This window comes from Protopterus annectens, chromosome 2.part1 (genome assembly GCF_019279795.1).
Source record: "Protopterus annectens isolate FY-2018-M chromosome 2.part1, PAN1.0, whole genome shotgun sequence".
NCBI classification, from domain to species: Eukaryota; Metazoa; Chordata; order Ceratodontiformes; family Protopteridae; genus Protopterus; species Protopterus annectens.
In genome coordinates this window covers 500,010,869-500,036,973 of record NC_056729.1, presented here as the reverse complement: position 1 = coordinate 500,036,973, position 26,105 = coordinate 500,010,869, and the positions used below count along the sequence as shown (strand labels likewise).

At 43.3% G+C, this 26,105-nt stretch overlaps 1 protein-coding gene across 1 annotated transcript in view; it reads left to right on the top strand.

The window, feature by feature from the left end:
* The window catches only part of NSD2 (nuclear receptor binding SET domain protein 2), a 2,565,963-nt gene that overhangs the window by 1,236,332 nt on the left and 1,303,526 nt on the right, over positions 1–26,105 (top strand). Inside the window, exon 11 of the mRNA XM_044062294.1 lies at positions 12,420–12,544. Coding sequence (XP_043918229.1) covers positions 12,420–12,544 — 125 coding nt within the window. The remainder of the gene's footprint in view (positions 1–12,419; positions 12,545–26,105) is intronic.

Genomic DNA, 26,105 nt, shown 5'->3' with positions numbered 1-26,105 from the left:
AACCCTAAACCAGCCAGGTACCAGTCAGCACAGTCCTCGTACTTGAGTGCAGAAGGGCCCTTTCCAAGATGACCTTGAAAAAAAAATCACTGGTGGGAGTTATGCCAATGCCAAGTTTGTCTAGATAAAACTAGTTCTTAAAAACTTAAATGCGCTCAATCATTCAACACTTGAGGTTTAGCCTAGGTTCCTTATTCCGATCATTCAAGTTACCCAGAGAATAACTTAGTCATTGTGGGAAAATGCTTTATTCCATTACAGATCAATAAATTCATTAAGAAAAAGAACATAAAATTGAACATGTTGTGGGCAGATTAGTGCCGATTAGATGTTAACTTAAAACATTTAATTTGCTTCTATTTATAAACTTGTAAATGCTTACATCATTTAGTCCACCGTGTAAGTTCAAAACCTTTGTTAATGCGCGTTAAACAAATTCGACCACAGCTGCAAGGATGGAAGCTTGGATAGTGAACATGGCTTTTCATTGGCTGGTGGTAGGAATGTGTCGCAAATAAGGATCGTGGAGGGACAAAATGCTTATCCTAGATTTGAGAGGCAAGAAGGAATTTGCCGATGGGGTCTTTCAGTCATCAATGGGCCAATCATTAGGCAGGATAAGCCTGGGAGTGAGGATTATAACCTCATAGGTGGCATGGGGTAGGCCATTCCTTAGGAGCTAAAGTATGCTGGCATGAAAATGAAGGTCAGATATTGGTTAGAGAGGAAGCTAATTGGTGCTAGAGGGAAAGACCAATTGGAATAGTGGACTGTGCGCTTCCACGGTGCTGGATGGAGTGTCTAATCAGTCATTATGGTAGAAGGCGGGCCATCAGAAACAGGCTCTGTTATGATATCATCATGGATGGGGTGGAATACCTGACCTTGTTGTAATGTTACCTTTGATAATCTACCGTTTGTCTCATAAGCCTTGCTGAGGACACACATGAGGAAGTTTCAGTGGTTCTTCAGATTGGTGTGGGCCCAGCATTGTCACCTACTGGAATACAAATTTTTCCTCATTCCTTGTCTAAACAGAATAAATCAACATTGGGGAAATGTGAGCATTGCTACTAGCTCTACAAGCATTTCACCCTCCTCTTTGCTGAGGCCTTCTACAGTTGTTCAGACATGGCAGTCCTCTGGTGGGGGACCTAATTGTAAATCACATCTCCTTTGCAGGTTGGCTCTTCTTGCATGTGAATTTCATGACCAATACCACGTGATGACTATTCAGGCAGTATACATTCTCTCGGACCAGAATCTCATGGCAGACTCCCTAAGCAGGTCCCTGACTCAGTCCCATGAATGGATTCTTCACAGGGACTTGTTCCTCTGCCTAGTCCAATGGGGTGTTCCTCAGATGGAGTTATTTGCTTCCCCCCTGAACAAATGACTTCCAAACTTTTGTGCCAGAGTTCTAAGTTCTCTGGTTTGGAAGGTAAATGCCCTCTCCTTCCCTTGGAAGGGGGATCTTCCTGTATGCATTCCCTCCCCTTCCTCTAATACCAAAGGTCCTGTTCATCAAGATTCGATAAAAATCTTGCTGGCGACTCCCTTTTTGGCCAAAATTAGAATCATGCTGTAACAAAATAGCCAAGTTTGCCACTGACTATCCATTCAGGTCACATCACTGTGTAGCACCAAAGAAACTTTACTGGTTAGAACTTCCCCAGCTATTACTCTATAACCAACTCACCACAGCCCAGAAAATTCTAAACCATCCAGAGAAGACCACTTCCCTCCAAAATCTCCTACTCCCTTACTTTAACAACCACAATCTGTGCTCAAGGAGCAAAACTCTATTGACAGCAGTTAATCAACAATGCTGCATGTAACCCCCCCCCCCCCCACTCTTAAATATATCGCCAGAAACTGGAATAAACTCCCTGCTGAAATAATGGCTTACTAACCTATCCCACTTTAAAAAGATGCTTAAAAGCTCACGTATTTAAACATTGGCTATGCTCATGCAGTACCCCTGGATAAACATAAGCTTTCACCTAAAACCCACTCAATGATTTTTCCTGCTTCATTGACAGTACTGAATGTAAACTACCTCAATTTACAAATCAAGTATAGGCATCGCTCATCTAGTGATTTCTAACTCTTACATGTGTTATTTGACTGAAATTACTGCACATACCTATGTGCACTGTATACATATGTTGTATATACGAGTACTGCTCTGTAATTGTGTTCACTTTAATATTTGTCCTTGTACGTCTTAAGTATTGCTTTGTAATTGCATTGTATATTAGTTTTTCTTATATATGTAAATGTTTACATTGTGTGGAGGTTTTCTTCCCGGGCCATCACTGAAAAAGGATTTATGTCCAGTCAGGCTTTCCTGGTAAACAAATGTAAAATAAATACTTCAGAGACTCATACTTTGATGTCATTTTCGTTCGTTCCACAACCTGTAGGTTCTGATCTCATCCTCTAATATGACTCTACCGCTTTCAACAGCTCTAAGGTCCATTACTTGAGCTCCTCACTTACCCATAGCATCTCATTCTACTAGAATACTTGAGATCTCATTTGCCACTCATCGAAGATGGATCGGGATTGTGAATCTGTCAAGCCTCTTTAGGCTTAGTGAGTGCTAGCTTCTTTTTCAGTTTTTGTTAAAAAAAAAAAAAAAAAAAAAAAAAAAGTTTCCTCTTCCTTTTACTCTCTTCCTTTCCCTAATATAGATAGAACTGGTAAATTTGTGTGTGTGGTCCTTTCCATATGCGAGTACTCTTTATTACCATAGTTGGTATTTTTTTTCTTTTCCATTCTTCCTCTCCTTTTATAGTTGTATAGTTTGTTTAAAGTGTCCATCATGTCTGACAAACCAGCTGGCTTGAAAAAAAATGCACTTCCTGTGGACACAGGGTTTCCTCAATCTGATGCCCACAGGGAATGCTTTTACTGTCCTCTGCCTGCTGCACCTGCAGTCACCCTGATTAATTTGAGCTGGGTTTAACCAGTGTGTCCTTAGTGACAGGAGAAAGAAACTCATTTTGAAGGGTTTTTAACCATATTCTACCTCTTCCTTAGGCACTTCTTCCTCAGAGGCTCAAATCCCCACCAAGAAAACTAGTCTCTCCCAGGAGCAGTGTTCCCTGGACAAGACATCTCTTCAAACCGCGAAACCTCCTGAAAAGGTTTCCAGACCATTAGATCCTACGTTTTGGAGACCTCTCCTCCTTGGCTCCATGGTTCTCACTGGAGCCCGTTTCATCAAGAGACAGATTGCCCTTTCTCCAGCAATGTCCTAAAAGGGCCTCCTAGTTCCTTATCCATCAGGTCTTCCTGTAGTCTTTCGGAAGCTGATGTTGATAGAATGATGAGAAAATTTCTCAGGATGCAAATCCCGATTGGGGTTTTGACAGCTCTATTCCCCCATGATCTATGAGCCTCTATTCTGCCTTTTTCTCAGTTGCTCCTTCTCCTATCCGACCAACTGCTTTGGAGTCTTGTAATCCGAAGGTCCTAACAACAGAGATATCTGACCCGACAGTACCTGTTACTTTCACTCTGACCATTTCCCTGACCTGCTATGCCTCGACCTTGTCTGAGCAGGATGGCTGGCTGAGCCAAAACCTTGACGTTGGATCCGAGGGGTAACTTCAACTCCGTAGCTTTGAGAGCCATGGCTTCCCCTCTGAGCTTTGTCATTCAACAGCTTGGTGCAGACTCCTCTCTTGGAACAGGGGACCCATTGAGCTCTGGGGTTGACTGCTTCGAGAGCTTTGGCTCCAGAGGGATTGCCTTCGACATTATCTAGTCCTTTTGCCTTTGAGGTTGTGGAGAGGGTTCTCTGTCTGCACAAGAGAGCTGTGACTCTCACATCCTTGGATCCGTGTTCTACCACATCCAGGACAGCCAACCCGGAAGAGTTTCCAATCTGTTCTACCTTTGGGACTCCTTATCTCTTCAGGTACCTCCCTGGAACATCCCAGCAAAAAGGTTCCTCACAGAAGAAAGTGCAAGAGGAGGCACTTGGTTTCTCCCCAAAAATCCACCACAGAAGACACAGATTTTGATCAGGGGAAAGTGTCCCCAAGATCTCCACTTGATGTTTCATTTAGAGATATTCTTAAAATCCTTCGCCAGAAAGGTGGTTTGTTTGCCCACAATCCTACCCAGGAGGAATCGGTGGTTTTGGAAGCCTTCGGGCTGGCCCATCTACATCTTGGGTTAACCCCCCCCCACTTGTGGGTGACCTTCATAATCTTGTCTTCTGTAGGGCATGGAAGGAGCCGGAGGTTTTGGAGCCCTTACAAAATTGATAATACCCCTACAGGGAGACCACACTGGACTAAGGGTATCCCTGTAGATACCATGGTTGTTGCTACAGCCACCAAGAGGGAGCTAGCTGAGCAAAGCTCCACTGTCCATCCGCTAACAGGGAGTCTAGGGCTTTGGACATGTTTGGCAAGTGGGTTTGCGCTTCAGTAGCCTTTGCATTGAGATCACTAAACTGTCTGAAACACTTCAGCCTACAGAGGGACTTGATCAAGGAACTCTCTAGCTCTGTCCCAGGGTTCAGATTTGCCGAGGAACAGAAAACCTTTTCCTTCAGAATGGCCATCTTACCATCTGTATCAAACGGGTCCATGAAGATTAATCTCTCATGCTGTGGAAGGGTACCTTAAGGACTGCCTGTTATGGCATTGCCATAAGGTGTCATGCCAGGATGCAGCTTTGTGACTTTACAAAACTTTTCAAGGCATCCTTCATCAGTGCTCCTTTTGATGGATCATCTTTGTTTGGCCCCACAGTTAGGGACTCTCTCCTGTAGGGAGGAAGATGAAAAGACCTCGTTTGTCATCAGAATCTGTTTTTTTTTTACCCCCACAAAGATCTTTCTCCGAGAACCAGCTTGGTGGTAAAAAAATGTGGTTCAAGGTCCTTTTCAGGAATCACAGGGAGATTTTATCCCAGAGGGCAAGCAACTACAATGGCAGATGCTGCCCACAAGGCAGAGAGGGGTCTGTAAAATCAAGGATCTCAAGATTCGCTCTTGGACAAAACTTTCCAGCGCTCCTGAGAAGTTGCCTGACTGTCGTCTTCTGGAGGCAGTCAGGGGTTGCTTAACTTTCTCCAAGACGCCTGGTGAGCTATAACAAATGATCTTTGGGTGCAAGGGATCATATCCAGAGGATATTTCATACCATTTTTACAACTCCCCAAACAAAAGAAAACTCTCTCCGATATCCCACCCAATCAGAGGGAAGCAGCAGCACTAGAAATTACAAAGCTGCTAGAAAAAAGGGTCAATATAGTAGGTTTCACCATTCCAAATTGGATCTGGAATCTACTCAAGGTTCTTTTTAGTGCCAAAAAAGACAGGGGACCTGAGGCCAATTTTGGACCCAACATTCATGAACAAGTCTGTAAAGAACTTGAAATTCTGGATGGTCACAGTTCAGTCCATTTTACCACTACTACAAAAGGATAATTGGATGTCCTCAATCGACCTTTGGGACATGTACTATTGTATCAAAATGAGCAGATGTTCCATTTTTTTCCTGCTTCCAGCTGGGAGCCAGTCATTAACAATTGAATACTCCCTTTTAGTCTCACCACAGCACCCAGGGTGTTCAAATGTATGACGGTAGTAGCAGATCACTTGAGACTGTGTGAATTCAATGTGTTTCCTTATCTAGCTGACTGGCTCCTGACTGCATCAACCAGGCATCTACTAATACAAGCCAGAGATTATCTGCTACATGTAACTTACATTCTGGGTATCAAAAGCAGCATGCAAAAATTGCAACTATGGCCCGTGCAGAGGATAGACTTCATAGGAACACGTCTGGATACACTAGTCTACCTACCTCCAGATAGGACAACTTTTGGCAATCCCAATACCTCCAGCAAATCTCGTCCTCTGAACATTTAGGTTCGATGGCTACCACAGTAACATTTATCCCAACAGCACGACTGCTCATGAGAATTCTTTAGTGGATTTGGGCAGTTCAATGATCCTTACATCAATACCCACTGAATTATATTATAAAGATATCCTGAGTATGCAAAGACTGTCTTGTAGTGGCTTCACTCCGAAGAAGTCAAACAAGGCTATTCCTTTGTAATTCTTCCCCCAATGCCACTTAGACCATGGATGGCTCCCAATTGGGGTGGGGCATTACCTGGGTCATACGGTCCATGGTACTTTGTTGATACAGGAAACCAATTTCCACATCAGTGTTCTAGAGATGAGTGGAGCTTCTAGCATTGGAAGCCCTTTAGAGCTTTCTCTGTCTCTAGAGACTTGCAGTTCAAACGGACAACATGTCAGTAGTTTGGTATATCAGGAAGCAGGGAAGAACTAGATCTTACCCACTGTGTTGAGAAGCCATAAAGGTTTGGCAATAGGTGATTTCTTCCAATGGCTTTCAGATCGCAATGCACATTGTAGGTAAGTCCAACATTCTAGTGGACAGGCACAGCAGAATGATCCTAATGCCTTGAGTAGTCTTCTCTAAATCGGTCCGTGGCAAACATGATTTTTCCACTAATGGGGTGAACCTTGCTGCGACATCTTTGCATCCCCTTTCAACAAGGGCAGCAGCTTTTTTGCCCTGTTCTCTCCAGAGGAACAGTCGTCTACAGATGTTCTAGTCCATGTTTGGCCCTCTGGTCTTACCATCCCCTTCCTCTTATCCCCAAGTTCCTCCAGAAAGCACAGAGGTTGAAGAGCAAAGTGATCCTCATGTCTCCCTTCTGGCCTTGACCGGTTTGGTTTCTCTTCCTTTGGTCTCATCCAGTTTGCCCTCCATGCACACTGGAGCCAAATCCAGATCTCCTGTCCCATCCATTGGGTCAGATTTACCCGGATCTTCCAGGACTAAAACTAACCCATATGGTTTCACAAATTTCAATGATTGCTAGAAATACCAGGTTTCACCCTCTTCAGAAATTTTGATATTTGCACACACAGCTTCTACTAGAAAAATCTATAAGAGCAAATGGAAAAGCTTCTCAGTATGGGCTCAGAAAAAACATAGACCCCCTTTACAGCTCCTATTCTGCCAGTTTTAGATTTTCTTGCCTCAATTTTCCAAGATGGAGCAAGTTTTTCTGCTATTAAAGTACAACGGACAGTCATCTCGAATTTTCATATTGGAGAAAACTCATCACTTCTTCCAAATTGTGTAATTAGGGCGGCGCAGTGGTGTTCGATTCTCGGCTGGGGTGCCTTCTGTGTGGAGTTTGCATGTTCTCCCTGTGTTCGCGTGGGTTTCCTCCGGGTACTCCGGTTTCCTCCCACATTCCAAAGACATGCATCTGGAGCATTTCTCCCCAGGCCTCCGCTGAAAACAGGCTCTGTGGAACCTAGTCGGACTTTCCCGGTCAACAAATGATAAATAAAAAATAAAATAATAATTTTCTTAGGGATACCTTCTTACTGAGACCCCCCCCCCCCCTGCATAAGACACTACTGTTCTTTGGGACTTAACTATGATCTTATGAGCTCCTCTTCGTTCCCCTTTTGAACCCTCAGCCAGGGTTGATTTGAATTATCTTTATTGGAAAACTGTTTTTGGTAGCTATTACTTCAGCTAGAATAGTATCTGGATTACAACACTATCATCCAAACCCCACTGTACTTGATTTTTTCATAAAGATAGGGTGATCTTGCGTACCAGTCCTTCCTTATTATCCAAAGTGGTCTCTGAAAACAATATTAACTCATCAACCTACTAGTATTATTTCCAAATTTCCAAAACAAAGATGAGTAGTCTCAATTTACTAGATCTATCTAGACAATTGTATTTTTTTATCTAATAGGAAAAAATCTTTCAGAAAGTCAGACTAGCTTTTTGTCTCCTTTAATGTTAGAAGGGAAGGCCATTTTACAGAACCACACTGGCTAAATGGATAACAGATTGCTTGTGTTGTGTATATTCTTCCAAAGGAAAAACACTTCATAAATATTTGGCAGCTCACTCCTTCAGATCAGTGTCTATATCTCAAGCTTTTCTGGTCCATAGTTTCTATTGATGACATTTGTGCAGGTACTGCTTGGTCAAACTCTCATACCTTTATTGCACATTACAAACTGGATATTTTTTAGAAATAGAGCTGCTTTTTGTTCAGTGCTCTAGAACATCCTTCTGGTTGGGCCACCCAAGGTTATTATAGCTCTGGACTGTGTCCCAGAGGTTGAGGAACAAATGAAAATGTCAGTTATGTACTCACCATAATGTTCCATCTGTGTTATCCATTTTCTTTCTTCCTCAGCTCCCCTTCCCCCTGTCCATGATTGAGAGACCTGATGGATATGCCTATTAGGAGCTTATAGTATTGTTGGAGCTCCTGTACTTTATGCTGTCATTGTCAGTTCATACTATGTATACAAATGTAGATACATTGTAAATATGTTTGCAGCAAACTTGATCTGAGGTATTCTTGGGAATGAGGCATTTTGGGAAAAGGAGGTGCTTGAGAATCTGATCCTAGAGCTATGGAAAGCTGCCAAGTCAGATCAGAGGATCAGATCCAAACCCACAGGTTGAGGAATAATGAAAATGGACAACACAGATGGAACATTATGGTGAGTACTTAACTTCTTTTTTGATGACCTTGAAGCAGACCTTGCACTGATGTTCCTGTTCAAAATTGGTTCTACTTGAGAAATCACCATTGTTAACCCCCCCTCCCCCCAATAAGAATGGTAAGGCTTTTGACAAATTTGAAAAGAAAATGTACTCTTCTGCCTTCTTAACATTCAGAATTTTAAACTCCCAGGCTTGTATGCTGGTTTTTACTTCTGTGTTGTGAGAGCATGCAAAAGTTAAAAGGGGAGGGGGGTCTTTAATTACCATTTTGGTAACTGCTTCTCATGTAATTAAACACTACATAAAGTATTTCTGCAACGCTGCAGATAGTGCCTACAGGGCTGATGCTTCTGAATTAGTTATGAGAAAATTTGCTTCATTATGCTCTCAAAAATAATCTTGACGATGTTAAAACTCAAATTTTAAATTATTCCTTGGGCAATGAAGTTATTTTTAGTCCTTTTGCAAATGAGGTGCTTAAGAGGTTTGAGAGGAAACTTTTGCTACAAGGGGTAACCCAAGGCTTCCAGCCTTTATTTTTGAAAGCAAACATTTTTTTTCCCACCTGTTACTTTTTCAGTAAACAATTTCAGCAGCAAGGTGCCTGCTAACAGAATTTTAAAAAGCGATAGCAATGAGGCCCTGGAAAGAAATGAAAAGCGTCTCAAAGCCCAGGACATTTCAAAAAGTCAAAATGAATGTTGGCCTTTTCCCCCTGCAACTTCTTCCTCAGTCTTCATTTTCCCCTTTTGCGCCATATTGTTGCAGACAATTGGGTTCTGAAAATCATTCAACAGGGATGCACTTGGCAGTGGGATTCCTACCATTCCAAGGGTCCTTCCTTGTTCAGTAAACCAGACTTCCCCACTTCCACTTTTGGAGCAGATGTTATAGGGAATCATCAAAACATTTCCTGCAGACCCAAGTTTTTGGCACCAGAAAAATCCCTGAATAAGACTGTGCTTGGAGGCCTGTACTAGACCTCTGTTCTCATTACTTAAAAGTTCTAAGTTCAGAATACTGTCTCTTCAGACCTGATTACCTATGGTGTCTTTACTAGCTTTCATGGTAAGACTAGATTTTAAAAGTTTTTTTTACTGTATCCTAATGGCAAGCATGTTCATATGTTTGATTTTCCATTATTTGACTTGCATCATCAGTTCTGTTTTACACTGTGGACCATCTGCAGCTCCTGTGGTATTTACAAAGTGTGTAGTCCCAATAATTGCTTGTTGCAGACTCAAAAATGTTCATAGTTTTCCTCATTTGGAATACTGCATTATTTACAGACATTTTTTTCCAGTTTAGAGTCCTTAGAAAGTGTTCATAATTTCCTACTCTATCTGGGAATTCAAGTGAAGTTACAGTAAGTCTCTTACTCTATCTTAAATTGTTTTCCTGGGATGTATTTTAGATTCTGCACTAGGACGAGATTTTCTTTCTTTAGACAGAGTAGAAGTGTCTCAAACTTTTCCATTCAAAACCAAGCATCTGCATGGGAATTTCTCAGAATTCCTGGGGTGCATGGCGTCAATGATTCTTATGATTCCTGTAGCCAACTTCACACGAAAAAACAAATTAGTACCTCACATCAGTCGATACTCAGCTCCATTCACCCTTTCTTTTCAGATTTCTTTTTTGGGGTTGTTAGTAGGGAGATTGCATGCTGGATAAAGTTGTGTATGAATCCATGTCACATCCCCCCCTCCCTGTAGTCTAGACCTGATTTTAGGAGCATGTTCAAAAGGAGTGAAAGTGCAATGTATATGCAACAAGGAAGACAGACAAACATAAATGACAGATGGCTGTAATAAATGCTTTGAAAGCTCTAAATCATCTCTGATCTCCATAGCCCTTGCAAGTTTTCACAGACTACATCACAGTGATGTGCATAAACAGGGGCCATCAGATTATCCCCTTTGCAGATTTGCCACGATTGTCTTTAAGGTAGCATGTCAGCTTAGTTTGACATTTTAAGGCTCATACATTCTGTCAGAGCAAAACAGACGGGCTTAGCAAGACCAGAACAGATCTTGCAATTGGAACCTTCACCTTTGGGTTTTCCAATAATTGCTGTAACTGTGGGGGACACCTTAACTAGATCTGTTTGCATCCTGAACCAACTAGACATTCTGCTTCAGGATTTCTTGCGAACAGACCTGGAAGATAGAACCCGTCTCATTCCTAGTTTCTCTCTGCCTTTTCCACTCTTTCCACTGATTAGCCATGGTTCTTCTGAAGATCTAGGACTCCCCAAAAGTTGTGGTGGTAGTCTCCTTTTGGGCCCAAGCAACAGTGGTTCTCCCTTCTTTTGAAACAGGCCAAGGGTAGTTACCACTGGCTTCTCTATGAACTGGATTTACTCGCACAAGATAGGGTATGTTTGGTGCACCCCAACCTGAAAATTCTTTAGCTCATTGCCTGGATGATAGAATCCTTATACCTTTTTCCCCCTGAAGAAGTGAAGCAGGTAGTGGAGGCTACAAAACTGCTTCTAGGAAACCAGACATAAGAGGAATTTTCTAGTTGGTATAAGTCAAAGAGCAAGGACCTTCTTAAAGGGCCTGTCTGCCTTGTTCTTGTTTTGTGTGACGTACTGTCCCTCTGGCCTTTTTGTCCTCTCAAGTTTCAGCTATTTCTGCTTCCTTTGGAATCCCCCATCCCTAATCATCCACAAGTTTTTTTTTAAAGGGCGTTTACTTAACTGGCCACCTAGAAAACATTTTGCTGCTCCTTGGGATCTAATAAGCTTATCGGGCTGAATTGAGGTTTTTGCATGGAAGAGTTATTTTTTCCATTGCTGTGACTTTAGCTACGAGGGTATCTGATTTACAGCCTATTAATTGTCAAACCTATCTGATTTTTCACAATGGCCGGATTTCTTTGAGAATTAATCCCTCATGTCTAACGTGGTGTCCGTTTACTCTTAGCTAGTCTGTTAATCTGTCTTCTTGATCCCATAAAATAAGGGGAAAAATCTTCATACTTTGGAGGCAGTTCAGATACTACCCTACACAAACAAAACTTTCATTCAGGAAAGCAGATAATCTTTTCATCTCCTGTGAGGGGAAGAGGAAAGGATGGTCACCATAATGAGCCTTTTTTAGGCAAAGTTGGGGCCAGTTCCACTACAGCTTTGGCTTCTTCGGGCAGCAGTGTGGTCCTCTGTACATATCTTGAAGCACTATAAATTAGATTCCTTTTACAGGTCTAGAACAGAGTTTGCTAGGACCATTCTCCAGGGGCTACTGGATTCTTAATTCTTTCTCCTTTGTTAAGTTCTAAACTATGGTAATACTCCCACTTAGCTTGGGCTACAGTGGTATGATGTCAGACCTAGAGCAATAAGTGAATGTACCGTAACAGTATGTGTTGTAATAAATAACTGTTACAGCTGAACCTCTCCCCCCAAACCTTTTTTTTTCTATTGCTGTTTATTGTGTTGCCAGGGTGTAAATGTATGCAGTTTGTGTCTTGTATGTATATAATTTCCCATTTTGGTTATGCTTCATATCCTGTTTCTTTCAGACCTTTTACCTCCCTTTTTGGGGTGAGAAAGCTCTGAGCTGTGCCAGAGTGTATAGAGCGTGGCCCTTTAACTTTGAAAAGCTGCTTGATAGCAGTGTGGTAGAACCCGTATAGCTTAGACTACTGCAACAGTGATGCATTACTGTCCTGTTAAGTTTGTCTACTCAACTATATTTTAGCTTTTATCTGTCATTTTATGTATGTATATATGCATGTATATAAATATATAAGCATTTTGTTAAATACAGGTCCAAGTACTTTGTGCGTAAATGATCTTTTTCCTGAAGTTGGTGGATAGTAGGTGAATGCATTGTTTTCTTTCTTGCTTTACAGCTGTTAGCAAGTTGTCTGATTCCTGCAAACCACTGAAGAAACGAACTGGAACTTCTGGAACTGGGTCGCCTTTCTATGAAAGCAGGAAAAGTTCATCTCCAGCAGCCTCTCTTAATGGGAATGAGGTAATTGGGGAAAGGCATGCTATAACTGTTGGTACAGTCATTTGATCTGATGTTCTTTTCATTCCTTTTCATGGTAGTGTCATAGATCTGACCTTCGGATCTGGCTTGGCCACATTCTTCAGACTTGGATCAAACTCTTGAGCTCCTCCCTCTTACCCATAATGCAGTACATCCACCCAAGTACCTCAGATCTCATTTGCTGCTTCAGTGTTCGGATGCGGGTCTCTGTACTTTCGAGCTTGTTGAAATTTTATCTTAAAATTTCATGGCGGTTTGTAAGTCCTCCCTCTTTAATTCCTTTTTCCTCTCGCAGTATGTGTGTGCATGCGAATAGTTTCCTTAGTATTTCAAAAAAAAAAAAAAAAAGTTTTAGAATAGTGTTAGTTAAAATTCTTATAGTTAAAAAAATTTCAATTAAACTTGAGTTAAGGTCTGTAGCATTAACCAAGATCTTTCTGGTCAGGTGGGATCCCCTTCTTCCAAAACTTCTCCAGAGTATCCTGCCAAGGAAGTCCCTCTGGGGAAGATGAGTAAAAGGAGGCACATAAACTCCCCACCGGATGATCTCCTTGATTTGGTTTCCCGACAGGCATGGAAGGAACCAGACACCGTCGAGCCCATACCCAAACACCTTGATAGGTTTCTGGTACCTTCAGCAGATTGAAAGCATTGGAGTAAGGTTCCCGTAGTTGATGCCATTGTGGTGGTGGCGGCAACCACTAAGAAAGACCTGGCAGAAGGAAACTGCCAATGTCCATCCACCTAACAAGGAGTCTGGAGCATTGGACCGGATTGAGAAGCGCTTTTATGCCTCGACCAGCTTTGCACTGAGATCGTTAAACTACCTGGCCCTTTTTACCAGGCTTTAGAGAGATCTGATCAAGGAGCTGTCCGTATCTGAGTCCATGCCTGCGGAGGAGTTTTTCCCAAGCTGACCATTCTATCTTCTGTTGCCAACTCACTCATGAGGCTGATCTCCCATACAACAGAGGGTACCTCACAAGCAGCTGGTTCAGGATTTTCCCTAAGGAGACGTGCCTGGATGAGGCTGTGATTTTGCGGCGCCCTTTAAGGCATCCGTTGTGAATGTCCCCTATGATGTCTCCTCGCTGTTTGGGCCATTGGTTCAATACTCTCACTCACAGCAAAATGGATGGCAAGACCCTTTCTGTTGTAGAAATTAAATTTTCTACACCCCAGAGGTCTTTCTCTAGGAATCAATGCTAAGGCAAGAAAATGTTTTTTGCAAATCCTAAGGGCCTTTTCAAGACACTCATGGGAAACTCTCCTCCAGAGGCAGAGGAAGAGGGTTTGATGGTAGGGGCCCACAAAACCAGGGCTTTAGAGAAGCCTTTTCTGATGAGCCCTACCATAGCTCCTGAAACGCTGCCCAACTGTGTCCATGTCAGGAGGGAGGCGGGGGTGACTAGCTATGCAGTCAGAAGCCTGGACCCATTTGATTCAAAACCACTGGGCGCTAAACATAATATCCAGAGATTACTACATTCCCTTTTCTCTTCTTATCCAAGCTCCAAGAAACCTCCCTGATGTGCCACCCAGTCAGAGGTAGCAGGCAGCACATGAAATTCAGCAGCTACTGCAAAAGTCATCCAAGAGGTCCCAGCCAAACAGAGGATTTGGAACCTACTCCTGCTTCTTTAGTGCTGAACAAGATGGGGACCTAAGACCCATTCTGGATCTAAGCAAGTTGAATGGTTATGTAAAGAAATCTAGGTTCTGAATGGTTACCGTTCAGTCCATTCTGCCACTGTTGCACGTGTTCGATAGATCTGAAGGACATGTACTATCACATCAAAATAGACGGACACTCCAGGAGATATCTGTGCTTCAGGCTGGGAGCCAGTCATTTCCTGTTCAGAGCACTGCTTTTTGGGCTCACCACAGCCCCCTGGGTGTTCACCAAATGCATAGCAGTGGTAGCAGCTCACATGAGGCTCAAAGGATTCTGTATGTTTCCATACTTAGACGATTATCTCCTTACCCACCCCCACGAGGCATCAGCTCATCCAAGTCAGAGATTACTTAATCCAGCTGTCTCACACTTTGGGCATCGCCATAAACCTGAATAAGTCCAACCTGGCTCCTGTTCAGAACTTGGAATTTTTAGGGACACAGCGGAACGCAAGGGAACAGATAGCTTCTCCCCCCTTACACCGCATAACAGTACTGAGGAATCAAGTCTGGGAATTATGCTAACAGGCCCCTCCTGCACAGATGGTCTTACAAGCTCTAGGATCCATGTCAGCAGTAATTCTGTTAGTTCCTCTAGTAAGATTCTTCATGTGGGTTCTCCAGTGGAGATTGATGGCACAGTGGTCCATTCTCTTTCACCTGCTAACCCTTCCCATCAGATTAACACCAATTTTGCAAGTGTCATGGCAGCTGGTGGATACAGTTGAACAATCTCATTCTAGGCAGGCCTTTCTTGACCCAATCCCTCGATAGCAAACTTGACCATGGATGCTTCCCAGTTCGGGTGAAGGGGGCATTACAGTGGGAAAATGGTCCAAGGCATGTGATCCTTTATTGAGACCAGGTTGCCTGTCCGTGTTCTAGAGATTAGAGCAGTTCTGGTAATGTTGCAAACCTTTCAGGACGCTTTCTCCTTCGAGGCGTTTGCAGTTGACATTGACAACATGGCTGTCTGGTACATCAGCAAGCAGGGAGTAACAAGTTTTTACCCCTTGTGCAAGGAAGCCATGAGGGTGTGGGAGTGAGCAATATCTTCAGACACATCTTCTAGTTGTAAAACATATCCCAGGGAAAACCAGTGATCTGGTGGACAGACTCTGCAGATTACTCTTAGTCCCACACAAGTGATCCCTCAGTCAGTGGCGATCATGATCTTCAGTTGCTGGGGTCAGCCTTGCTGCGATCTCTTTGCCTTTCCACTCAACAAATGCAGCAAGTTCTTCACTCTGATTCGTCCTCCGGGGGAGTCCCCAAGGGATGCACTGGTACACGATTGCCCCCCTGGGTCTCCTATATGCTTACTCTCCTCTCCCTCTGATCCCGAAGTTTCTTCAGAAGGCAAGCAGGCTGAAGAGGTCTTTCATCCTCATTGCCCCCTTCTGGCCTTGACAGGTGTGATTCCCCTTCCTCTGGTCTCCTCTGAAATATCTTCCTTGGGTACTGGAGCCAAGACAGGACCTCTTTCATCTGTCAGTGATGCAGCATCCGAACCTTCACACCATCAGGCTGACCAGTTTATCCACATTCACCCTTAGTGAGACAGTCCAGGCTTTCTTCCCTGGTCTGAAAAATACTTCTAGCCTTGCAAAAGACTTCCAAAAAAGTCTACACCAGCAAGTGGAAGAGGGTCATTATTTGGGTTAGATAGAAATACTGACCCTTTCTCAGCACCACTTTTGGATGTTGTAGTATTTCTTGGTACTCTATTTAAAGAAGGTGTTAGCTTCTTTATCCTCAAGCTTCAATTGGCTACGATTTCTAATTTTCATACTGCAAGTTAATCTCGTTCCCTGTCAACCTTTAGGTTATGCAAATCCTTTATGAAAGATGTTTTATTGAGGCCTCCCATCAAGGACTCCTCCCCTCCATGGGATCTCACTATAGTGTTGCAGGCTTTCTCGGGGACCCTTCGAACCAGCTTTAAGTTGCATCATGAAGTTTTTGTCATGGAAGGCACTCATTTTGGGGGCTATAACTTCTGCTAAGGGAATTTCTGAACTACAGACCTTATTCTCCAAATCTCCTTGTGTAATTTTTCACAAGGGCAGTCTCTCTACATACCAGTCCCTGCTTTTATGCCCAGAGTAGCCACTGAAAGCAATATCAGCCGGTCCCTCCACTTACAAGTGTTCTTTCCAAATTTCTCTAATAAAGGGGAGTATGTTCTTCACTTTCTAGACATTCATAGACAACTCTATTTCGTCCTGCACAGAACCAAACAACACAAGGAAGTCTGACCAACATTTCGTAGCCTTTTCGTCTAATAAATTAGGCCAAGCGGTGTCCAAGATTACTTAAACGAAATGGATATCTGTCTGCATTTCATACAGTTTAATCACTCAAAGACCTAGAGCACATTCCACCAAAGCCATGGCTGCTACGTCTTCTGTTTTAGAACCTCCATTGATGATATTTGCGCATAGTGACATGGTCTAACAGTCACACTTTTGTGCTACACTACAAGTTGGATATCATTTTTAGGAGTAGAGCTTCCTTTGGCTCAGTTGTGCTTCGGCATATCCTTCCATGAGGGCCACTCGGGAGTTGTGTATCTGGGGTCTCTGACCCTGTCGTGAGGAGGAATGAAGAAGACAACATCAGATTAAAAGATTATGGCTTCCCATAACGTGGCATCTGTGTTGTGTATCTTCATTCCTCCTCACCTTCCCACCCAACCACCCCCCCACCCCTGCTTCTTTGTTCTAGAGGATCATGACGGGAGTCTTACATCCAATGTCTGAGCCACGTCTGCCATTCTTTTGCTGTATCGGTGTTGGATATGTGGAATCAGCAAACTTGATCTGAGTTGTTTGGGTGGATGCAGTGCATTATGGATGGGGGGGAGCTTGAGTCTGATCAAAGTCTGAAGAATATGGCTGAGCCAGATATGAAGGTTGGATCAGAGACCCCTGTCGTGAGGAGGAATGAAGATAAGACAACACAAATGCCAAGTTATTGTAAGACATAACCTTTTATTAACCAATTAAATGCAGTGATTCTGTTTTGAGTTACAGCCTTTAATTGCAAGACTGAATACAGTAAAACATGGATAGTTCAGAGTGAGAAGTCTGCCTGCATATTTACATGAGGTGGGAGGAAGCTGGAACACTAGAGTAATTTCAAAATGGAAGGGGTAGGGGCTTGAAAACTCTGCATACAGTAACAGGGAATTGATATCAGACTGAATTTGAGAAATGAATCATTAATGCCTTTCAGAGAACCAGTATACTTAACCTTTTGATTTTTTTATATCTGGAACAGATAACCCAAGACCCACTTTCCCTGTATATTTTGTAACTTTGAAAGTCATTGCATGCTGCTTACCTGTGGACACGGATATTGGCATTGTTCAGGTGTGCATCCTTATAGCCTCATCTGTTTATGCACAATATTGGGTAATGACTAATCCTTCCCATTAAAAGGGCAGTAACCCAAGGAGATGAGTGACTGTGGTAACACAAAATAATAGAAATCATCTGCTGTTAGGGTGAGCTTATCAAATAACTACTTTCTGTACGATTATTTTTGCATCAGGGTACCCCTTGGTGTGATCGCTACTGCTTTATGAGATGTTAATCATTTCCATCTGCTACAGTAGCCTTTAAGCTGTATGGGTTGTGTCCTGCCCAGCTTCCAAAAGCTCTGGCTTCCTCCTATACCCACACTAGCTCATTATTCGCAGAAGCAGTAGTTGGTCTTCAGCTCCAATTCTGGCAGGTGAGTCCCAATGGAGAAGCCTTCCACACACAATACTGAAAAAGAGGGAAAACAATCTTTATTGTAATAGTGCTTTTTAGAGGTATTGCCACTGTAAGAAACTGTACTTGTTTCTAACATCAGAAGATCAGATCCACTTGCCATCATTAGCTTTCGACTACTGGCAAAAACTGTATCTATCCCCATAGTGCATTTTTAAGCTGTGCCAAGTTGTTAAACCCCCCAACATAACAAAATTCGCTCACAACTACCTAAAGGTGCTGCTGCTGAACGCTAGGAGTTTATAAGCAATAAACTGCACTCCCTGTATGCACTCCTCACCCTGGAGAAGATGTATGTGCAGTCACAGAAACATGGTGCACAACCATGGAGATCATCCCAGCTATCAAAGGCAACAGTGCCTTTCATGCATTTTGATCCCCCTCACCTCAGGATAAAACAAAAAAAGGATGTTTCTCAGTGTTTTATAAAAAGCAGGTACACTGCTAGAATGGTCCAGCAACATGGCTTGCTTGAGCTGCTGTATGCCAAACTAGGGTCTATATCAGCATATCGAAAGCTGAAAACGCCAAATGCAATTTCATCAAACTGAAATGTTCGAAATCGCAAAAGAGCGAACTGATGGAACATAGATTTCTTTCCCAGGGAAAGAAATCTGTGTTCCATGCAAAAATAAAAATTAAATTAAACACTGACAGAAGTGGGAGGCTGTGCCTCCCTACTACTTAAATATACCAACTCCGAGACCGCATCACAGTGGAGGAAATAGCAAACTCCGATGACGGCCCACCGATTTATTTTCTTGGGAAAGAAATCAATGTTCCGTCAGTTTGCTCTTCTGAGATTTCGAACATTTCAGTTCGATGAAATTAACTTTGTCGTTTTTAACATTCGAAATGCTGATAGGAAACCCGTCCAACTAGATCTGGAAAACCACACCTCCTATCTAAACCTGCTGGAATCTTGTAGCATTCAGCCTAACACCATACTTACAGGTGAGTTGAACTACTTCCATAAACTGGGAGACTTCTGTGACTCATTCACTTGTTCAGAGATTTTTGAATTTCATCAGTGCAAGCACCCAAACTCTAGAGGTACAGTATCCTAGACCTGGTACTCGCAAACATGGGAGGATGCTGCTCAGTCCTGTGCATTAACTCCTTCCTGGTATGATCTGACCACAGAATGACTTTTGGCATTAAAAACGACATAGAATCCCCATCAAACTCCATATTTGTTAAGAACTTTTATAAGGTCAGTTACCTCAAACTGACAGCTTATTAAACTTCCAAGCCCCCCTGAACCCATATTGCACTGAGACCTACTCTGTGCTGTATACACTGTACAATCACATTCATAGCCGTATGTAGGAGGCAGTACCTGTCTGAGTCAAATCTGATTACTGGCAAAAATAAACCACACTGGTGGACCCCTAGCGTAAACAGGTTATTTAACAAAAGGGAAAAAATAGTTTCCGAAGTCAAGAAGGACCAGAAAAAAACAGTGCAAAAAGACACTCACCAGTCTAAAATTAGAGAACTGGTCAAATCTACCAAAGCAAAATTACAAGGCAAAGATAACCTCCCAGGTGAAGGATAACCGTAAGGCATTTTTTATGTTCATAACCTCAGGGGAAACCGCTTATCAATGTGCCGAGTTAATCATGAATGGCAACACTCAACACCCATCCTGAAACTATAGCAAACCTACTGGACAAAAATCGCCTCCTACCACACACAAATGCCTGCAGCTATCCTCCTACTGGTCATTAGGATGCAACAGGTCCTTCCTGCACTCACTAGAGCCAAAAATGCAGCCTCCATGGTCCCTGACAATATTCCAGAATGCTTCTTAAAAAGCTTAAAACGGAATCTACCAAGGCAGCTAGAAGTCCTTTTTAACCACAGTCTTCAGATAGGCTTGGTCTCAGAGGAATGGAGGACTTCAACAGTCATCCATCTGTAAAAGGGAGCCCATCAACTGACCCAGGGGAGCTACAGACCCATAAATTTGACAAGTCCTTATCTGCAAGGCCATGGAGGGAAAATATCATGGACCTGATCAATAACGACATACAAAATCTCTAAATACTGCACCAAATCCAGCTTGGTTTTACCAAAGGGGAGGTCTTGCCTGCTCAGTCTGGTGGACTTATTCGGGAAAGTTACCAGGGCCATGGATAGTGGTAAAATGGTACACACCGCTTGTCTAGATATGGCCAATACTTTTGACACAGTTTTCCAGTCTGGAATCATGGATAAACTTACTGCATTAGGGCTAAACCCCTACATTGTTGGGTGGATAGCAAATTGGCTCACTGACAGGACACATGTTGCCCAGATAGGCGAATCCACTACTGATAAGAAAACTGTTAGTAGCGGTGTCCCATAGAGCTCTGTTTTACCCCCACCCATTTGGTGTATACTTCTCTGAAGTGAAGGCCAATGTTGAGGGCCTCTGGCTCACCAAGTTAGCAAATGATTGTAAGCTAGGAGCAATCATCAAATTCCTAAATGATGTTGACGTCCTACAAACAGGCCTAAAAATGATAAATGGTTGGTGCCAAAACCATGATCTGAGACTGTTAAATGTGTATTCAAACTCTTTGGTAAATTGGATATACTTGCAAATTATGTTGATAGCACCCCTGTAAAAGTAGACTGAGTGGTGAGGGACTTATGAACACAGATAAATGGTAACCTAAACTTTCATCACCAGGTAGGTAGGACAGTGATGAAATCCTTCTATGTGGCTCAACTTGCAAATAAAGGCATGGCATCAAAGTCAAAGGAAGTCGTATTGCCGTTATTCTCTGCCCTCATCATGCCCAAAATCGAGTACAGTGCTTCCTTCTGCATGTACCTAATTGGTGCTTAAACTAATTGAGTGGCCCTAGAGCTTTCTCACTAAATAATTTAAAAAAAATACAAAGCGTAAGGCACATGTCTTGTGTGGATTGTCTAAAGGCCCTATCCTTTTACTCATTCTCATATTTACTGAGGGGTGACTTATGGCTGATCTACCAGGTATTCTTTGATCCAGCCCTGATGAAAATGTTACATATTCACAAGAAAAACTGAGGATTAAGCGTTCATGGCCCTTTTCCTTACATGTGACTTAACAGGAATTGTTGGACAGCCAGTTTTCATATCCCAAAGGCTACCTTGTCAATAGTGAACTTCCCATTTTCGTAAAATAAAGCCTATCCCTTATTCTCTCCAAAGAGAGTTTGGATAAATGGATGGGAACAGTAAATTCGCTTTTGGGGTATTGCCCATATCCCTTATGGACAGAGGCAGTCTGTAAAATGACTCTGGTGTCCAACACCGAAAGATCCACTACCCTGGTACTACCCTGTCCCATATCTGGGGAATTAAGATAACGTATTGTTTTCCTGGGTATTGCTGTCTAGGCTTGTAAAGGCTGTTGCACCATTAGCCCAAGTAATCACCTATGAACCCACAATATGTCAATTGTCACCTTATCCTCACAAATGGGTTCAGATCCGATTCAACCGTTACCAAGGCTTGTGGTCGCAGAGTTTGCTCTTGGGCACCTCCCCTTTACCCAGAATGCACCTAAGGCATTACCTCAGATTTCATTTGCCTCTTCATGAAGAACGTTTGTCGCCTTTTGCTCTTCGGTGTAGATAAGTGCTTTTTGTTGTTTTTTTCTCATACCTTTCTATATTGATGGTTCTTCACTCTAAGGTTAATTTTTGCTGTCGTTCTCTCTTCTGAATACCTGTAGCCCTCTTCTCTACCTTTTAAATATTCCCTACAATTGCTGGTAGGCCCCGTCCTTCCCCTTTTAAGTGGGAGCTAAATCTTTTGCTACCATTGTTGGTAGCTGTCTTACCCTTCCTCTTTTCCTATTTAAAAAAAAAAATGAATCCTTCCTAATTTTCTCTGCTATCGTGTGTGTGTGTGTGTGTGTGTGTGTGTGCGTGCATGCTCTATGTGGTCTAGATTGTTCTGTTCTGCTATGGCTGACGAAACAGAAGTCTAGGCTTTAAAAAAATGTGAGAAATGTGGCAAGAAAACGCCTCTAAGTGATTGACACACTCTGTGTATTTTGCTCAGGGACATTACATCTCCAAGATGACTGTAGTAACACTGTTTCAACCAAAGTGCCTTGATTGACAGTAACAAGAAATTAATGTTGATAGGTCTTCTCCCCTTTTCTGAAGCCATTGCTGGCTTATACTCCTTGCCTTTTCTAGCCAGTCCAGACCTCAGAACTGCCATTCTTTGACTCTGTGAGATTCATCAGAATCATCAGGAAAAAAAATCTGAACTACCTGAATCACAGTGGGTCCTTTGGGTCCGAATACTTTTAAGACTGGTTCAGACAGATCCCCTGAGTGGTCAGGTCCTTCAGCTCTGAAGAGATTGGATCAGACTGGTAGTCTGACATTGGTTGAAGTCATTTCCCCCTCCAGATCTAGGTCTCCAGCCTTATCTTCTCTGTCTGCCAGAAGCCTCTCAGATGATGTGGACAGAGTGGTACAAAGGCTCCTGAGTACTCTGGTGCGCTCCACACTTTTATTGAATCCTACCCCTTGAGCTTCAGATCTAACCAAGTGTCCCACACCAATTCCTGTTCCTTCTCTGACTTCTTTCCAAGCTTTGGCGTCGAGAGATTTGAATGTCCAGATCGGACTAATATCCGATCAGAGGACTTCGGATCAGGTGTTTGCCTTGAGTTCCTTCGCTCTGTTCAAGTTGGATTCTCTCCAAGCCATTTCCCACTGGTAGGTTCTGGGGATTGGGTATCGACTCAGAGGGTTTCGATTCGGTCCTTGGTACTCAGGGCTTCGGCTCAGATGAGTTTGCCTTCGGTTTCATCTTCGGACATTGTCTTCTGGAGCTGAGGGGGATGATGGCTCTGACTACTACTTTGTCGGATCCGGAGGCCCGCTCGGTTTGGGAGCAGACTGCTTTTGGGGCTCTGAAGAGGGCTGTGGCTTCCCCAGCCTTTCTAGCGGGATCTTCGAATTTCCAAAACCCCACCCCCCCTTGTTCAGCTACAGTGTCTTCCTTCTGGGCACTCTTCCACAGGGACAGTGAGAACCTGGGCCTCAGGGTACTACAGTTGTTAGCCCAGCCTCTTCCAAAACCTCCCTGACAAGTCACACCAAGGAAGTCCCTAGGAAGAAGACTTGCAAGAGGAAGCATTTAGACTGAAGAGTCCGCCACCTGATACTGGCTTGTATAAAGGAGAGGGTTCTGCATGGTCACCTACTGAAGATGTCTCCCTTGGAGACACCCTTGAATTATTAAAGTAGAGGGGGTGTCTGGCAGTCCTCCTCTGGAGGACTCTGTATACCTCAAAGCCTCTGGATCTCGACCTTTCTCCCCTTGAGTGACTCCACCTTGAGACAAATCTATTGAATTAATTTCTAAGAAGGCGTGGGAGACCCCAGACGCACTTTAGTTTACCCCTCGGAGCCCAAATAAGTTCATTACATCCCTTATAGACACACAGTTTTTGACCATGGGGGTTGCGGTGGATGCCATTGCTGTAGCAGCAGCAACCTAAAAGGAACTCTTAAGTAGTTCTGCTATCCATCCATCCTAATAAAGTTTCAAGGATGATGGATAGATGTGGGAAGTGCATCTTTTTATCAGCGACCTTTGCTCTACTGTCCCTGAATTACTTGGCTTACTTTACTAGGTTGCAGAGGGATCTGATCAGAGGTTTCAGATCTCCTCAAAGGAGCAGTAGCTGAGGGGTCATGAGACAGGGTTTCTTCTCCGCCCACCACTCTACATTCTATTACTAATCTTTCCATGCATCTTGTTTCTTATGCAGCGGATGGAATTTGCAAGGCAGCGGGTGCAGAATATCATATCCTGGGGCTGTTTTATCCCCTTTTCTCAACCCCTTCCCACAATCAAGAAGATCCTGAACTTTCCACCCATTCAGTGGGAATGGGCAGCCATCCAAGTTCAAAAGCTGTTTGTTATCCAAGAGCCAGACCAGATAGAATCCGGAACTTACTCCAGGTTCTTTTTAGTTCCAAAAAAAAAACAGGGACTAGAGATGCATTCTGGATCTCACCAAACTTAGCAAGTCAGTAAAGGCAAAGTTTTTCAGATGGTTACGGTTCAGTCCATTCTTCCTTTCCTTTGAAAAGACAATTGGATGTGCTCTATAGACATTCGAGATGTGTACTATTACGTAAAAATAGACAGGTGGTCCAGAAAGGCACTTGCTCTTCTGCCTCTGAGCCAGTCACTGTCACTTTCAGCTCTGCCCTTTGGACTCACTACAGCCCCCAGTGTGTTTAGCAAATGCATGACAGTAGTAAGAGCTCACTTGAGACAACAAGGATTCTGGGTGTTTCCATATCTAGATGACTGGCTCATCAGTGCCCTAACCAGGCATCATCTTATTTGGGCAAGAGACTGTTCTAGAAGTTTGTGCACTCTTGGGTATCATAGTAAATCTGTCCTCTCTAGAACCCACACAGAACCTCTAGTTCATAGGTGCAGTTCTGGATACAAATCAGATGGTAGCCAAGCTGCCATTCTCAAAAGTGATGACAGTCGGATCTCAGGTCAGAGTATTACTTCACAGAAACTCAGTACTGGCTTGCCTAGCCTTACAGACTCTCGATTCGATGGCTGCAACGATCATTCTAGTTCCATTAGCACATTACCACATGAGAATACTCCAATGGCTCCTGTCAGTGCATTGGTCCTTCCTAGAACTTCCCATGTCCTTCAAGATTCGCCTCACCAGCCTTTGCAAGCAGGACCTTCTCTGGTGGCTTCAGTCTGTTCAGGTGACTCAAGGTTGTCCGTTTATCCTCCACAGCCCAAGACCATGGCGACCATAGATGTGTCCCAGATTGGGGAGGGGGGCATTATCTGGCAAAGATAATCCAAGGCACCTGGTCCCCCATCGAGGCCAGTCTGCATATAAATTTCCTAGAAATGAGTGGTGCTTCCGGCATTGCTAGCATTTCAGGACTCTTCCTCAAGGGACTGTTGCAATGCAGTCGGATGTCATGTTGGTAGTCTGGCACACCAACAAACAAGGAGGAGTCAGATCGTACCCTGTATGTCGAGAAGCCTTCAGGGTTTGGCAATAATTATTTCGTCCAGCCATTTACTGATAGCATACATACTGGTGATATGCAACGGGATAGCAGACAAACTGAGCAGGACTATTCTAATGCCTCACAAGTGGTCCCTCAGTCAGAGTTGCAGAGATGATTGTCTGTCAGTGGGGCCAGCTTTGCTGTAACCTTTTCGCCTCTCCAGTGAACAAGTGCAGGAATTATTCTGCCCTGATTTCCCCCTCTAGGTGAGTCCCCGAGGGATGCCCTCCTCCATATTTGGGCCCCGGGTCTTCTGTATGCTTTTCTCCCTACCCGATTGGTCCCAGCCTTCTTAACGAAAGCCAGTTGACGAAGATAATAATCTTAATTGCTTCCTACTGACTTCGACAGATTTGGTTCCCCTTCCTGTGGCCTCTTCTGGAAGAACCTTGGATTCTGGATCCTGTTCCTGATCTGTCGCATCCAATGGGAATGGTTCATCAAATTTACATAATCTCAAGTTGACAACTTGACTGCTCCAGTTCTGGTCTTTGCCAGTCAACCCCTTCTCTCTTCCCTTGTCCAACGCATTCTTTTGTGTCTCTAATCCTTCACCGTAAAATTTATCTCAGTAAGTGAAAACGTTTTGGTCGTTGGGCTAAGTCTTGGCATTAGATCCCTTCACTGCTCCTATTCATATAGTCTTGGATTTTTTAGCACATCTTTTTAATGAAGGTGCAGCTGCAGCTACTGTTAAGGTACAGTTAGCTGCCATATAGAATTTCAATTTGGATGAAAATGGATCTTCACTGATTTCTTGCAGTCTGCAAAGCCTTTTTGAAAGCATCAATTCTTTTAAAGCTCCCATACAAAGACCCTTCTCCACTATGGGACTTAAATTACATTCCAAGGCATATTATCTGCCCCTGTTCGAGCCACCGGCACACTGTGACCTGAAATTCTTGTCGTGGAAGACCTTTTTCCTAGTGGCAATCCTGTCTTTTAGAAGGGTTTCTGCTCTGCAAGCCTTATCGTCTCAATAACATTATTTGATTTTTCGCAAGGATAGTGTCTCCTTCCGTA